The sequence below is a fragment of the Corvus hawaiiensis genome, chromosome 9 (genome assembly GCF_020740725.1).
Source record: "Corvus hawaiiensis isolate bCorHaw1 chromosome 9, bCorHaw1.pri.cur, whole genome shotgun sequence".
Taxonomy (NCBI): domain Eukaryota; kingdom Metazoa; phylum Chordata; class Aves; order Passeriformes; family Corvidae; genus Corvus; species Corvus hawaiiensis.
The window spans coordinates 5,259,075-5,270,648 of record NC_063221.1 but is presented as its reverse complement, the minus strand read 5'-3'; the positions used below and the strand labels follow the sequence as shown (position 1 = coordinate 5,270,648).

Sequence of the window (11,574 nt, the reverse complement as noted above, 5' to 3'; positions counted from 1 at the left end):
GATCCAGGATGTACTGAGGCACTTGGGTGGTTTTGCCACAACCAGTGGCGCCACGGATGACAACAACAGAATTGTGATGGATGGCATCCAGAATTTCACTTTCAAAATTCTTCAGAGGTAAGGCCTCTCTCTCTTCTTGGATCTGGAAACAAAAGCCCAGGACATTTCCAAAATCTCCAAAAATCAGCCTCTTCTGCTCCACATCTATACTTTGCCTCACTTTATGCTTTTCCCTTACCCAAAGGAAAAACTGCCTAAGAACAGGTCATCGTTTGTATTTTTTCCTGGCACAGCACAACTCATCCCCGCATCCACCCCAGTGGAACACCCAGCACTTCTGAAAACATGGTGTGTATTTGTACTGAAATCCAGCCTTACACACTTTGTGTTACATTCAACCCCTCTGGAAAATAAAGAGCCTAGCGCAAGGATGACAAGTCACAGGAAGCACACTTACCCTCTGTAATTCCTGATCCCGCTCCAGACGGTACATGAAATCACTTTTCAGATCCATGCTTATTTGCTCCGGAGTGAGCTGGAAGTGTAAGACGTTATTTGGAGGCTTTTTGACCCCTCTTCTTATCTACATCGTAACTTCAGTATCAGATCAGTCACACCAACATCATGATCCCAAATATCCGTAAAGGATCGTTTCCTACATAACTCCCTGAAATCAGTTATGCCTCTGAGCTGTTTTATTTCATTCATTCCAGCGTATTAAACATTCATCTCCAAAGAAGTCTCTCAGAAAGACCGAAAACACTGAAGAAGAACGATTGTTTAAACACTTCGACTGCTTGAGAAACATACTCGATTCAGCAGGAAGCCAACAAGATGATGGTTCGGACAGGAGCGCGATCGCGGGGCGCTGGAGGGGAGGGATGGAGGGCAGAGGGAATGCGCCCGGCACCTCCCGGATCCCTCCCGGCCGCCGTTCGGCCGCGCGCAGGCGCTGCCGGGTGGTGCTGCCGCGGGCCCGGCGCCGGCTGGAGCGGAGGGTCCTGCTCCGGTGCCCCCGGCCCGGCCATGGGGGACGTGAAGAACTACCTGTACGCCTGGTGCGGCAGGAGGAGGGTGATGCCGGTCTACGAGATTCGCGCCGCTGGCGGCCGTGGCCGGCAGACCTTCCTCTGCGAGGTGCGGGCCTGCTCCATCGGGGGAGCGGGCTGGGCGCCCTGTGGGGGGCTGGGAGCCTTGAGGGGGACTTTGGGCTGTGCCGCGCGTCTGGGGACACAGAGGAGGACTGGGGTCCTCCGGGGCCCTGGACGGACCCTGGCGGGCTCTGAGCGTCTTGCCAGGGTTTGTCGGGGATCTGAGGGCCCTGAGTGGGTCTGGGGGCCTGCCGGGGCCCTGCCGGGCGTGTGGGGGCTGTGCTGGGGGGCTTGGAGGCCGTGACGAGAGCATGGGCTGTGCCAGAGGGAACTTGGACCGTGCCGCGAGTCTTGGGTCACTGCCGGGAGGGACCTGGAGCTCTGCCGGGGGTCTGAGGACCCTGTTAAAGGGAATGTGGGGCCCTGCCGGGGGTCTGAGGTTCGTGATGGGGTCTGGGCTGTGCCAGGGGTTTCGGGGTGCTGCTGAGGACCCTGCCGGGTCGGACCCGAGGCTCTGCCGCTGGGAACGTGGGATCGGTGCCGGGGGTCTGGGAGCAGGTCTGGCGGCTCTGTCAGAGGGAACCTGCTGCCCTGTTGGGGGTGCTGCCGGGGTCTTCTGCCAGAAGGAACCTGGGGTCCGCACCGGGGGTCTGGGGTCCTGTCCGCGGTCTGGGCCCTGCCCGGCCTGGGTGGGCGTCACTGGAAGCCGAGGGCTCAAGGAGGGCTGGGCTGCTTTGAGCCAGAGTGTCCTGGCTGCGCGTGCGCACTGTGAAATGAGTGAAAGGAGGGAAGAAGCCGGAACGATGTTCTTACAGGAAAAACGGGTTGGTTTATTTACGGGTGGTGTGTGTCTCTGCATCGTGTGTGACCTTTCTTGCAGTTAAAATAGTTGTTGAGGGGTGCTGTATGTCACCTCTGCCAAGAGCTTTGGCCCACTCTTGAACTTCAGGTGAAATGTATTAAAGAATTCTTGTTGGAATGGTTGCTACTCTGCACTGCTCTAATACTCCTTTACTCCTTTCTCTAGATATTGGGGATGTGGGAACTGTGAATTCAGGTTGGCTCTGACAAGTAGCTGGCACTAAGTGTGAGGCCATGTGCAGAACAGATCAGTTCATGAGTGATGCCATGGATCTGTGTCGCTGTAGTACCAAGACGGCGCAAAGAATGACACGGATTCAGAATCAGATTCAAAGGCCAGAAAATGGCTATATTTAATGATATAATTCAGCTTATATAGCTTTGTTCGCAAGGGTTGCATAAAACCATTGGATGCTTGACCATCTGCCTCCCAGAGGGATTGGCTGAACGGCATAACATCCCTTTCCAAAATATTTTTCCCAGTGTGGAAAACAGAGTCACAAACAGCCTGCACCTGTGAGATAGTTTACAGAAACTCAAATGGTTTTCCTAGCTGGTTAGTGTGAGAAGGGAGACTTTCACAGGCGGCTGTAAAAATAGGAAAATTGCTCTGCCACCTCTCTTAGCATCTACAGATCTGCATCTTAAATTTGTCATTTTACCCTTCTCTTCCCTGTTTGTCTTCCATGTCAGTAAGAAAACTAAGAAACACAGTGGCATTAAAGCAGTTTTCAAGGTATTATAACTGGTTGAGCAATACTAGGATGGAATGGTTGTATGAATAGATATATTCACAGAATCATGGTTTGGGCTGGAAGGGACCTTAAAGCTCATCCAGTTCCACCCCCTGCCATGGATACCTTCCACTATCCCAGGTGGCTCCAAGCCCCATCCAACCTGGCCTTGGACACTTCCAGGGATCCAGGGGCAGCCACAGCTTCTCTGGGCAATCTGTGCCAGGGCTTCCCCACCCTCACAGGGAACGATTTCTTCCTAATATCCCATCTAACCCTGCCCTCTGTCAGTGTGAAGCCACTCCCCCCTGTTCTGTCACTCCATGCTTTTTGTAAAAAGTCACACTATACATATATATTGTATATTATACAAGTAGTGTTGTACTCGTTTTGATATGTTGATGCCCCATGATTATCCATGGAGGCTTAACAGGTGAAAGGATCAGTCTCATTGAAGCATCTCTCTCACTGATTTTTGCAGCTTGGTAGGATGGCTGTGAATCCAGTATGGTTACTGTATGGTTCGAGGTACCATTGTCCAGGGTGTAGAATTGCTGTGCTAAAGTAAAAAAAAATCAGAAATAAATCACATCTATGTTGCAAGAGCATGGAGCTATGGCTGAGTGGACCCAAGTCACTCCTGTCCTTGTTATCCAAGGGTTTGGTATTTAAGTTGAGGAAAGTGATCTTGGGCAGAGTTTGCTGCTGTGTGTTGCCAGGTTCCCTTCCTACATTGATTTTTCTTCTTCCACGAGGTTTTGGGAAGCACTTGTGCTCTGAGGGCAGAAGTTCTCAGAATATGGGGGTTTGCTTTTCAATACCTACAGAAATATGTAGCTATATATAATGATATGTAACAATATTTAGTAATATTATTTCTCCTGTACTTAGCAGCAGCCAGGATTTGGTGTTCCAGTTGGTGTTGCTGGTCTCCAAACCCCTTTCAGCTGCACATGCCAGAGCTGTGTGTTGTTCCTTGCAGGTCCGAGTGGAAGGCTTCAACTATGTCGGCATGGGCAACTCTACCAACAAGAAGGATGCGCAGAGCAACGCTGCCCGAGACTTCATCAACTACTTAGTGCGGGTGAATGAAATGAAGAAGGATGAAATTCCTGCTTTTGGAGTAAGTTGCTCTTTCTCCTTTCCAAAGACTACTCTGTCATTGTGGTGCCATGCTCTTGATTGTGTTTCATCCCTGGAGTTCAGTCTGGTGCCCCTGTGCAGTGATGAATGTGAGGGACTTCTTGCACTGCTGGAAGGCTGAGACCCATACAGAATATCATGGACTCATGGAATCATTTAGGTTGGAAAAGACCTTTGAGATTATCAAGCCCAACTGAATGTTGTAGGATGATCTGGGAAATACAGCTGTGTGTTGGGCTGCAAAGCTGATGAGGCTGGAAAGAATTCAGTCCCTGTGAGGTGCAGTCTGGCTTTAAAAGTGCTGAGTACTCACACCTGACACTGTAAAGTTTTAGAGCCATGTTATAATACATATAAAATATATATAATCCTGTGTGCTTTAAAAGAAAAACAACAAAAACAAACCCAAAAATAATAATCACAGGTATATCAAACCAGACATTGAAAATCTGGCATTTTCAAAACCATAATTGCTTCAGCTGTGTAACAGGATCACTGCTTTTTATGATGTTTTGTGAACACTCAGCAGTGACTATCACTTAAAGGCTGAGGAAGAGGAGGTTAACTCTGTCATTACAGCAAGTTTAGTGAAAAAGTAAATACAGCATGAAGTTATGTGTTAACCTGTTGAGAGGGAAGAATCTTCTTCTAGTGCTCCATTAAGGATATATGAATTTTCTCAGTGGAAGCAGCCTCCCTGCCTCATCAGCCTAGGTGAAACCCAATGGGAACAGGACTGCTATTTTGGTTTTGCTGTGCCAGTCAGTTTCATGGCAGTTCAGTGTCTGAATATTCACAGTTGTGTTACTATTGGGGTTGCTACTGGGTAGTAACTATTGCCTATTTACTGGGGATAACTGTTGCCTGAGGTCTTTAAACTGCTTGAATAGTTCCTAGCTAAATAGTAAAATGACCTATTATGTACTGATGTGCTGAGGTTTTCCTTCATTTCCTTCCCTAGCCAGCAGCAGGTGATATCCCCACTGGAGGACAGGAAGCAGCTAGAGATGTCACTGGTTCCAGTTCAGCTTCGGGGGGACCCCTTCCTCCACATTTGCTTTTAAAAAGTGAAGTAGGTAAGACTGAAAACTGTAATTTCTGTGTATCTGAATGTGTTTTGGTGGTGATTTCTCCCCCAAATTGCATCACTCTGCAGACAGGACACTGAAGTCATAGTTTTGAGGCAGCAGTGTGGATGACTGCATGAGATCTGAAGGTCATGGCCTGTCAAAATGGCCAGACAATGCCCCTCTGCTGCTAAGAACATGTTTTGGGGAGTTATTTTGTGGGTTTTTTTTTCTGTGTGGTAGGCAACAGACCAGGTGCAGCACCTGGAAACTGTGGCAGTCATGGAGCTCAGTGGGATCGGGGTGCAAACTTGCAAGATTATTATTCAAGGAAAGAGGAGCAAGAAGTGCAGGAGGTAAGTCATGCAGTGGAATTCTCCTTTAGTTCTTAAATAGGTATCTTTTGTTCCCTTTAATTTGTTATTTGCATTTATAACCAAGCTTGCAGTTTTCTTTTGATATTTTGCTGTTAGTTTAAGCTGCAGATTTACTTGTTGACTTTTAATAAAGGTAATTTGTTTAAGCTAGGAACAAATAAATTGCTCTGGATAGTCTGAACATCCAGGACTCTGTACAGACATTTTATTCTGAAAATAAGGAATTACTGAGGACTTTTTAGCATTTTCTGTGATGTCCTAATTATTTTATAGCATGTAGGTGTGTTACTTTAAAGACTTGTAATAATCTTTAAACTGGTAAATGATACTCTTTTTTTTTTCCCATATTAGACCTCAGAGTCAGAAGTGGACTTAAATGCCGATCTTCATGGGGGTTGGACCTTGGAAAATGCCAAGGCACGTCTGAACCAGTTTTTCCAAAAGGAGAAGATCCAGGAAGAATATAAATACATTGAAATGGGGCCTGATCACAACAGGTTTGGTAGTTTTAGTCACCATCTGTGTCTGAAGGGTTCAAAATATTTTTGGTGACAGTGGCTCTTCACACTTACTTGCCGTGCTCCATAGAGCCATAGTGTTCTTTCCCAGGACCAAAAACATCCCTAAATATTGATATGGGGGTGAGGAGTCTCAGTGCCAAGATCTGAGGGACTGAAGAGATTTCTGAGAAATTCTGGATATGCAGCTTTTAAACTGATTTCTGTCCTCTAGTCCTCTAGCTGGGATGTTAGTTTGAATGAAAAGAGAGCTCAAGTGTTTGTGGTAATTGTTCTGTGACTGTTGTTGCCTTTGTGCATTTTAAGTAAATCTTAAATTTGCTTATGTAGCAACGTGCTTTAAGGACATTTTATTTCTCTTTTTTATTATATTATATATATGTTATTATATTATATATATTTATTATAACTAACTTTTTTGGCAATGGAATCATCTTTTGAAAAAAACAGTTCGGCAGAATCTTCCCAAAGGAGTTCTGAGAGTCTTAAGTTTCAGTTAAGACCAGCTGGATATCACTCTTTTTTGACTTTTAGCCATTCCACCAGAAGCATGTGTTTCTCCCAAATGAAAGTAGCTCATAACAGATTGTCCATAAAGAATTGATTGTTTTTATTATTTTATCCCTATTAGGAACAGTATTTACAAATCATCCAGATGTTAGGACATTGAATTATTTCTGGTAAAATATAATGATGTTTTGTGGCCGGACACAATGGTGTGCTGCTGCTGCTGGATTCTCCTGGCTGGGTTTGGGGTTGGGCATTTTTGTGTTATATAAACTTGTGTTCTATGAAAGTTAATATTTTTAGAAAGACAAGAGAATTTTCTTATTACAGCCTTTCATGAGAGTCTCTCTTGCAGGACTTATGGTATTCTTTTGTTATTGAGTCTTCCAGTCATTTGGAACATCTAAAAGATGTGTATTGGTGCAGAAAGTTGTAAATTCTCATTTAAAACCTGTCTTCAAGTCACTTCATCTCAATTTATGTCTCTCAGGCAAGGCCATTTCCTTCACTTAAGTGAGTGACATAAAAAGTTAGTTTGTACAGTACTAGCAATTTAAATTACGCTTGTTGCAGGTGTAGCTTCTGAACATTTCTTTTATCTTGTAGCTTAGGGAATATTTGTGTAGCTCATTTTTGTTACACCTGCTGCAGCATTAAACCCTATGTATTTAAATTTATCTAGTCTTGAGCAGAAGGAAATGATACAGATGACAGTATGTTTCTCAGCCTGGTTATTGTTCTTCTGGAGTGCATTTCAGAGTTTCCTATATACTCTTTGTTCAGGGAAGCTTGTGTGGATTGCCCTGGATGGAATGGCAGAATGGGCTATTCACTACCTGCTGCAACAGATCAAATAGGCATGAAACAATCCTAATGTGTTGTAGGGCTCACTGAGGGACTGTTGGGAGACTGTTTGATTTAATCCTTTTGGAGTGTGTAACAGGAGAGGGATGTTTTTGGAGCTTTGAGGACATAATATAGTTTAGGTTGTTGGGTTTTTTTAAAGAAATACCGGTTTTATGAATCTTGCCAATCTGTTTTGGGGTTTTTTTGAGGTAATGATCAGAGATATAGGTTATAACAGATATGTTAGCCATGCTCTCAGAGGTTTGTGGTCAATTAATCATACTCATGGTCTAAGAACTTAGTAATAGCTGGAAAATTTTAATTTGGAAACTTTAATTAGACATTTAATTAATTTAATTATATATTGTAAATATAAAGATGGCTCTCCTAAAACACAAAGCATGAGCTCATACTAAGGGATGGGATGTGGCTTTTCTGTTCTGGGATGCCTGTGCCTCCTGTTCCTGCTGAAGAGTGGCACCAAAGACCTGTGCCTGCTCACACATGGGCTGCTGAGGCTGGACTAGGGAATCATGGGATTCTGTTGCAAACTGATTTCTGGTGTTGCTGTTCTCCCCTCAGGTGGTGGAGAATGAGATTGAATGCTGACTGTAGGCCTGGCTGAGAAACATACTGTCATCGGTGTCTTAGGTGGCTGTTGTGTCCCTGAGAGCCAGTGGCCTTTGACCCCTGAAGCCACTGTGCCTGAAGGTCAGTTTACTGGTAGCACAGGAAGGAGGTCTAACCTGAAATTTAAGTCACTCCTTTAACCTTTTTTATTGTTTGTTTGCAGCAAAAAATGAAGGACACAGCCTCCTGTGCAAGGCACAGCCTCCTGCTGTGCAAATGCCAAGGCCTAGTTTCCAAAGAGGATCTCAGTCCAATAAACTCCAGTCATGCGCCTTGAGTCACATTTGCCGGTTTAAATCTTGTCTTACAAGAACTTGGCTTGAATATTTCATGTGGCAAATACAGGCTTAGGTTTGGGATTCTTAAAAACATGGATTGTGATTTCTGTCCTCCTCCACTGAGGATTTTCTTTTTAAGCCTGAATTCTCTGTGAGAGTGGTGAGGGCCTAGAACAGGTTGCCCAGAGCATCTGTGGGTGCCCCATCCCTGGAAGTGTCCAAGGCCAGGTTGGACGAGGCTTGGAGCAAGCTGGGATAGTGGAAGGTGTTCCTGCCCCTGGCAGGGGATTGGAATGAGATGGTCTTTAAGATCCCTTCCAACCCAAACCATTCCATGATCCTATGATTCTGTGATTAATATGCCAGTTAACCTTTAACTGAACTGGTTACATATCTACTAAGTAAATTGTTGGGTTTGCTACCAGAGTTACCCTTGAGTAACTCTCTAACTCTATTACTCAAGTTCTGCTGTTTCCAGAGAATGGCATAAGGGAATGGAAATTCCTGCGAATTCAAATACTCTGTCTCCTGTTCAGATAAGTTTCAATGTTTTTGACTAAGTGACCTGGTTTGGTTTTGTTTGTGCTCTGAGCTGATCAAATGTGTGGCAAAAAGCAGAGTAACTGTATTAAATGTTGCATCTAGTCATTAAAACACAGGCTGTTAGTGGGTTACATTAGTGTTATACCAATACTAATGTGGGATACAGTAAATGGTACATTGGGATGCATATTAATGTTGCATCAACATCCCACATGCTTTATAACTGTTGCCTTAAACTTGGACAGCTCAGAGCATATTTCCTAATAATGTGGCTTTAAATTTCAGTGCTGAACAGTGGCATATTCAGGAGTCTTCTTATCAAATCATCTGGTTCTGTTGATGGCAGGTCTGTTACCTACTAACTTGGGGTTAAAGGGACTAAAAGCAGTGAGAGTTTCTGACTGAGGACAGAGATCTTTGCCTAGAAATATTGGAAAGAGTAAATATTTTTGCAGTGTCAGCTATTGGTAATTGTACCTTTGTGTTCTTTCTTTCTCTTGCAGGAGCTTTAATGCAGAAATGAACATTTATGTGAAGCAGCTGGGCAGAAGTAAGTTTATTTTTTAACTTTGCAAGAGATGGGTGTTGGTATAGAGGAACATGTGTGGGTACAGAGTTTGTTATAGTTATGTGTTGGAGCCACTTCCAGAGGTAAAGGGTAATTTGTTTGATGTTGCTGGATGTTATTGGATAATCATACTTCCTTAGGCACTGAATGCAGAAAAACTTCAAGGGACTTAGCAGTAAAGTAACATCACACAGCCAGTGTTAGCTGGCCAGTGGAGGGACCTAGTTGGATTTTATGGTGGAATTCTGGATTTATCAAGATTTGAGACTGTCCCTGAAACCTGGTCTAAGTGTACAGTCAGAGAGCCCAGTTCAGAGTAGTGTCTTCTGTGGAAGCTGCTTGACTCCGCTGCTACAGCTCTGACCTCTGTGTGCTGCAGGGATTTTCAGTCGCGAGCACGGATCAAACAAAAAGCTGGCAGCACAGTCCTGTGCCCTTTCCCTGGTCAGACAGCTCTACCACCTTGGTATCATTGAGCCTTACTCTGGGCAGACGAAGAAGAAAGGAGAATTGGTGAGTTTGGCAGGAGGGACAGGAATTATTGCTTTCATTTCATAACACAGAAGCACTCTCATAAGCAGGAGTGAGTTAAAAGTTTGCTCTCCATATTTAACATCTTGCAAGTTATTAAAAATTTTTATTCTTTAGCAACTGTTTCTGTTCTGGCCAGTGATTTGCATCAGAAATACAGCTTCATGTGTATGTGATTGGAGCAGTAACCAATTTTACATTCTATTAAATGAAATAGGATTTGTAACAAATGCTATTTTCTGTATATTTTTTCTACAAGCTTGAATATTTCTGTTTGTGACTGTTTGGATTAATTCTCTGTCACATGAGCATTTTCTGCCAATTCAAATATATATACATATATATATATATATATATATATATATATATATATATATACATACCAAGGAATATATGTTATTCAGTTGTTATTTGGTTGCAAGTTTGGGAATGTGTTAAACTCAAGTATTTAAAAATAGCCTGCAAATTCTTATTCAATGAAAAGTTGGCAAAACATTTCAAGAATGTGAATTTTGAACTGATGATACTCTTTGGCCTTGTTTCATGAGGAGGTGTTTGATGGTTCAGCTCTAATAGCCCACAGTTCTGGATTCCAGTGCCTGTTTTTTGTGTATATTGACGGGTAGTTTTTAAATATTTCCTAGTTGGAACCCTATGAGGTGTTGTTGTCTTCTGACTTAGAAAATCATCTGCAAAAGACTATACAGGAACTGTCCCTGGAGATTGTGCCTTTGGTGAGTATGTGGTTCAATACTCCAGTATGGAACATCACACCTGCTCGTTTTATCATTTATCTGTCTTTGCCCACTCTGCTTTTGGATTTATAGCCTGAAGATCCCAGTGATCCAGTTCTGATCAATGTTGGAAAGTTGGCCCATTTTGAACCATCGCAGAGACAAAGTCATATGGGAGTTGTTCCCTGGTCACCACCTCATTCCAACTGGAACCCTTGGACTGGCTGCAATATTGATGAAGGTCCTCTGGCAAATGTAAGACAGCTTAAAAAATGGACCTGTTGCTTGATTTCCCCATGCTTCCAGAATTTCTAATGCTTCTCCCTGACCAGGATTTAAAGTATGAGCTATTTCAAAGGAGAGGACAGTCCACTGATAAAATTTCTTCCTTTCTTGATCTGGAGGCAGAGAGTTCTTTGTGTTTACTTCATGTTTTATCAGGTCTTGAGCAGCAGTGTTTTGAGTGTCCCAATTCTCTGCTTTGTTTCACCTTTTGCCTGCTATTGTGCAACCCATACAAAATTTATAATTGAAATTACAAGGTAAGTTCACAGCCATGTCATTTATAATCCTCTGGCTTCTCTTTCCCATACTTCCATGCTCAGACTCTTATTCTGGGAGGAGAAACTGCTCCAAGCCAGTGCCACTACACAAGCAACCAACTTTTCTTACTTTTTGTCATTTCTAGTCTCGTTCAGCACAGAACGAATTCAAAGCAACAATGTGGCATGATAGAATGAAGAAGGGAAAGAATTACTGGTTTGCCAAGTTCAGAGGGCAGTTTGGTCTGACTGGTATAACCTGGTCAGAATTAGGGCAGGAGCTTGATTTTCCTATAAGAGCCAGATTGCTTATGGCCAAAATAATAATTTAATACTTTTTCTACTGGAGTTTTTTCCATAAGTTACATTAAATTAGTATTGATTGTTATATATTGTTTTTTTAAAATATATGGAACTATGTAAATTTAGCTCTTGCTGCACAAAACACATAACCAATGTGGACATTGCAAATTAAGCTGGCTTCAAATCTCTTCAGGATTCACCCGTGCTAGTTCTAACTGGAACAGCTGACTTACTTGCAGTAAAAACAACTGGCCAACTACCCTTTGGTAACAAATTTTCATTTCTTCAGAATTCCTTTGCA

General features: G+C 43.4%; 1 protein-coding gene across 3 annotated transcripts in view; it reads left to right on the top strand.

Annotated features, from left to right (window-relative positions):
• Positions 1-933: 933 nt before the first annotated feature.
• Positions 934-11,574, top strand: part of DHX9 (DExH-box helicase 9) — a 29,530-nt gene continuing 18,889 nt past the window's right edge. The window contains exons 1-9 of one of the 3 annotated variants that reach the window (XM_048313672.1): positions 934-1,137; positions 3,669-3,809; positions 4,791-4,905; positions 5,140-5,252; positions 5,625-5,770; positions 9,099-9,145; positions 9,543-9,676; positions 10,339-10,428; positions 10,522-10,683. In XM_048313672.1, coding sequence (XP_048169629.1) covers positions 1,027-1,137; positions 3,669-3,809; positions 4,791-4,905; positions 5,140-5,252; positions 5,625-5,770; positions 9,099-9,145; positions 9,543-9,676; positions 10,339-10,428; positions 10,522-10,683 — 1,059 coding nt within the window. In that variant the 5' untranslated portion in view covers positions 934-1,026. Of the gene's footprint in view, positions 1,138-3,668; positions 3,810-4,790; positions 4,906-5,139; positions 5,253-5,624; positions 5,771-7,767; positions 7,856-8,367; positions 8,942-9,098; positions 9,146-9,542; positions 9,677-10,338; positions 10,429-10,521; positions 10,684-11,574 lie in introns of those variants that run through there. The other 2 variants (XM_048313673.1, XM_048313674.1) reach the window with 2 other exon arrangements.